Below are 4,225 nucleotides of genomic sequence, written 5' to 3' on the forward strand. Positions count from 1 at the left end.
TTTCCTTCAATTGGCAGTTTCACGACCGTTTTTAAAAAAGTGTTATTGAAAACATAGTGTTGAAATTGTTTTATTTGAAAGGTGATGATATCACTAACTAGATGCACAGTAAATAAAAAGAATCTTCATAGAGTAAGTTTTAAAAAATGTTTTATTTTCAAAATGTCATATTGAATTAAATATAAATGAATAAAGCAAGATAAATTTTATACAATATATATATACACAAGTTAATTAATAATTTTATTAGTCTTTTAACTGGTCAAGTACAAAATTTTGAATTTTTGATCTGACAGTTAGTTTTTTAATTGGTGGTAATAGTTTCATGTAAGGTAGTAAAGATTTAAAAAAGTTCAAATCATCATCATCTTCCGTTTCTGCTTTTCTCAACCATTCAATTTTCAGCTTTTCTATCTCTAGAATTTCTTTTTGTAAATCTAGTTTATCTGTCTTTCTTTTTTGTTTTTTGTTTGGTATAGACGGGCATGATCCAGATGACAAAGTCAGTTTGTCATTTATATCTACAATACATCTGTCTGTCTCATCATTTTGTAGGTTCCAAATTGTAGGTTCTTCAATGTAATTTGTAACTTCATTATCAACAGTAGTTTCTGGATCACTTGTTGAGGGACCCAGATCTACTAGCAGATTACTGCTAGTAAATCTGGGTTTTATGAATTCTCTCAAAAATTCAAGTGAACTAAAATGTATCCACTTTGTTCGTTTTGCTGGAGCTGCATCTCCTGATCTAGTGTTTTGAATTTTTTTCAACTCCTTTCGGAAATTGTCGCGAAGGCTTTTCCACTTTGATTTTGCCAGCTCCTCTGAAATTGAAAGGAAACGTAAAGTTATTATTAAATTATAAGAACCTTACTGTAGTAATAGTTACCTCACTTCAAACAGTAAAATGTTTGAACATATTACATTAACATAGATACCATATTACATTAACTGCACAGGAAAATAATGAAATTGATGTGATTACATGCTCAATGTAAGACTTATTGTTAAACTTTGTTTACTTACTGAATATTTATATCTCTCTGTGTATGTGTATGTAAATAAATCAAAGAATACTAAATGAAAATACGAATATACTAAACTCAAGAACACTATTTTACATAATTACTCTTCTTTATTTTTACAGATATCTTTCAACAGGAATTTCTTTTAGACAGCTGGTCTTTTCCATGAGAATTGGTTAGATTTTACAAATACGTGTGCCGGGCTGTGAACGGTTCACTTATTTGTGAAATTAAGTGACTCGTACAACATGGAATTCGTATAAAACAGAATAATCAACAGTGTTATAGGGGGGTCGACTGTACATTAGTTTCCCGTATATAAAAGATTTATATGAAGAAATTAATAAAGAAATGCGGAAAGTAAACATGAAACTTGCACCTAAGTAAGAAAACCTGCAATCTGGGATAAAAAACAAAAAATTTACAAAACAAAATAAAGAGACGAAAGAAGAAACCAAGAATGTAGTTTACGAGATTCCATGTACAGTACTGTACTTGTAAAGATGCCAATATCTATATAGGTGAAACTAAACGTAAGCTAAATACTGTACAAGATTAAAAGAACATATTGCAGATATGAAATATCATAGATTAAATTCTGTCTTTCATGATCATTGTCTACTAAATAATTGTAATATAGATAAAGCTAATGTAAAAATCTTATATAAAGAAAAGAATACATATAATAGAAAATTCAAAGAAAGTGTGACTATCATAAACTTCAATTATTGTATAAATAGGAACTTAAGCGTAAAAATAAGCAAAGATTGGTTGAAAATATTGTAAATATAATTTAAAAGAATTTTTTTAAAGATATTTTAAAGAATTTTAATTTATTTGACTGTTTTTAGCTATTCCAAACTTATGTAAATTCCGACTGTCGTGAATGGTTGAAAATGCAAATTAACGTAAACAGCAACCAAGCTCAATATTGTGCGATGAACCGACAAGAAATAAAATATACTATAGTAGGTTAAGAGAAGTTTCTCTGATTCTGTGATGCGCCAAAGTAGAAGTTTGAAAAAAGTCAGCCAAGTACAGTATATTCATCAACTTTGATAAGAAGATGGAAAATATATTGCGTCTACTTAACAGTAAGAAACAGCACTAGATCAGACTTAGTACAGTACGTAGATTTTATAACGTTGATGCAGTCAACTTATCCTTCTAGTTGGGAGAATGAAAACTTGTGGTGTATAAGTGTCATTGCATACATTGCGTGTTTAATGGTATGTTTTTAAAAAATATACATGTGTTTGGATTAAATTTGTATAATTTACTTTTTGCAAAATATGATAATTCGATATTGTATATGTTCTTTCTTGTTTAGTTGACTGATGAGGGGTTAAGTGTCCGAAACGTGTAGTAGTACCCGTATCAACTGAATAAAGATGGTAAAAAGCCAACTGTTTAATTAATAACACAATCTTGTGTTCAACACTCAATATTTATTCCGCTCTCCCATCTTATATTACTTACGGATTTCAATGTTAAACCAGTGATATTACGATTTCGTATGTCCCATCGATAAGAGGATGTAGAAAAAAACGTGTACAATTCTTGTATAATGTTAAAAAATTAACTGTTATTTTGACAGCGTCATTTACAACTAAATTTAATGAATGAGAGAGATGCACGAGGTACAGAAAAAGCTCTAGAGTTTATTTTCCTTAAATTTACGATTTATGTATCGTTGTCATAAAAGTCTCTTTCCACTTCTTTCCCAAGACTACAAATATTGAAGTACAAAGTAACTTGTTTCAACTTATTTCTACTAAATAATTAAGAGATTAGAGAATTAAGGACATAAATAAAACCCTGCTAAAAGAGCCGGAAGAAAATCAAGCAGGTTCTGAAGAAAGGCCCGAACTTTGTCCCCACTAGAGCCGGAATATTTAAACAAAAGCTTAACCGTACCAATCTTTAGCTGAGTACAGTGGGGACTGATTTCTTGGTAATGTTAGATGTAATAAAGATAGAAATTTTTCCAGTTCAATGAGAGTGACTGAAAAGTAAATTTTGGAAATTTCCGTGGACACCACCTGGTCCTAAAACGAATTAGTTAGAAAACAAACGATGGACAATTTATTAAGTTTAACATATTTAGATTTTACAGCTATGGCGAGAAAAGTTTGAAATTTACAACAACCTGTCGCGTCCTTTGAGGTATATTAGAGATGCGACTAAAGAGGCATTTGACATTGACCGGCACCGGCACCCTCGGGATTTGGCAGCCTGTGTGCATACACGCACTGCACACCTACCAGGACGTCTCTGATTCCATTCATTAGCCACTCGTAGGGAGCTATTTGACTAAGTGGATTGTTTTAAGATTTAAAAAGTAAAGAATATTTTTAGTTATTTTATGTACGTTTCTTTACAAAGCTATATTTAATTATAATTTTATTTAAAATTATATTCATACAATTGAAGAATATTTTGTACCAGGTATGTATATCTACCACATATTTTATTTCACCAAGTAAGTTTTCATAATTTTATTTTTAATTTTAGCCCTTATATCATGGCTATCGATTCATAATGTAATTGTAATATTAAAAATACATTTAGAGAAGTCTACGGTTTTTACCGGCTTATCGAACAAACGAATACGAAGGGACTCTAGAGGACTAGACCATCACTGATGCGCCTGGAAGTCGGCTTCTTACATAAGCAGATTCCCTATCGTCAAATAACGGCATGCCTCTGCTTTCTATGTAATTATGATCTAGTTATCACAAATTATTTTATTGTAACAGTTTATGTATACTGAAATTTCTACCTTTTAAATATATTTTTCAGTATTTTATGTATAATGTTCTACATCTCAAACCCATCAAATCCGAACACGTAATTTGTACATGATTCGTATAAAAAAGTAATAATAAACAAAATTACTTACTGCCTATATTAAGTCTTGTCGCAATATTATCCCACTCCTTATCAACGAGGTCTCTATTGTGGTACTCCTTAATCATATTTTGAAATCATTTAATTCAAAATATCTCAAGCTAGTAGTGGCTTGCCCCTGTACATCACACTTTTCCGTTAACTGACGTTTTGAATTGAAAAAAACGAGACTTTCGGTTTGAATCGGAAGATCATATATAGTTAATTGGGGTCTCCTGTCTCGGATTTCATATAATTCCGTTCTAGAGGTTAAGACAATGACAAAATTCGGAAATAAATGTAGCATTCCT

The 4,225-nt window shown here is 30.7% G+C and overlaps 1 protein-coding gene across 1 annotated transcript; it reads right to left on the reverse strand.

Moving 5' to 3' along the window:
* Positions 1 to 246: 246 nt before the first annotated feature.
* Positions 247 to 4,003, reverse strand: LOC111628658. Its single transcript, XM_023372485.1, has 2 exons — positions 3,928 to 4,003; positions 247 to 824 (listed from the first exon to the last, which is right to left on the reverse strand). The coding sequence occupies exons 1-2, from the start codon at positions 4,001 to 4,003 to the stop codon at positions 247 to 249; spliced, it is 654 nt and encodes a 217-aa protein (XP_023228253.1).
* Between the last annotated feature and the right edge of the window lie 222 nt (positions 4,004 to 4,225).

This window comes from Centruroides sculpturatus, unplaced genomic scaffold, assembly GCF_000671375.1.
Source record: "Centruroides sculpturatus isolate CEXI.00-Female unplaced genomic scaffold, Cexi_2.0 scaffold406, whole genome shotgun sequence".
NCBI lineage: Eukaryota > Metazoa > Arthropoda > Arachnida > Scorpiones > Buthidae > Centruroides > Centruroides sculpturatus.

What these genes read in the sequence shown, in the direction of transcription:
- LOC111628658 (XM_023372485.1), bottom strand. Translation starts at nt 4,003, where the DNA reads ATGATTAAGGAGTACCACAATAGAGACCTCGTTGATAAGGAGTGGGAT. An exon ending in GACAAGACTTAATATAGGCA is followed by an intron (nt 825 to 3,927) that starts GTAAGTAATTTT and finishes TTTCAATTTCAG; the next exon opens with AGGAGCTGGCAAAATCAAAG.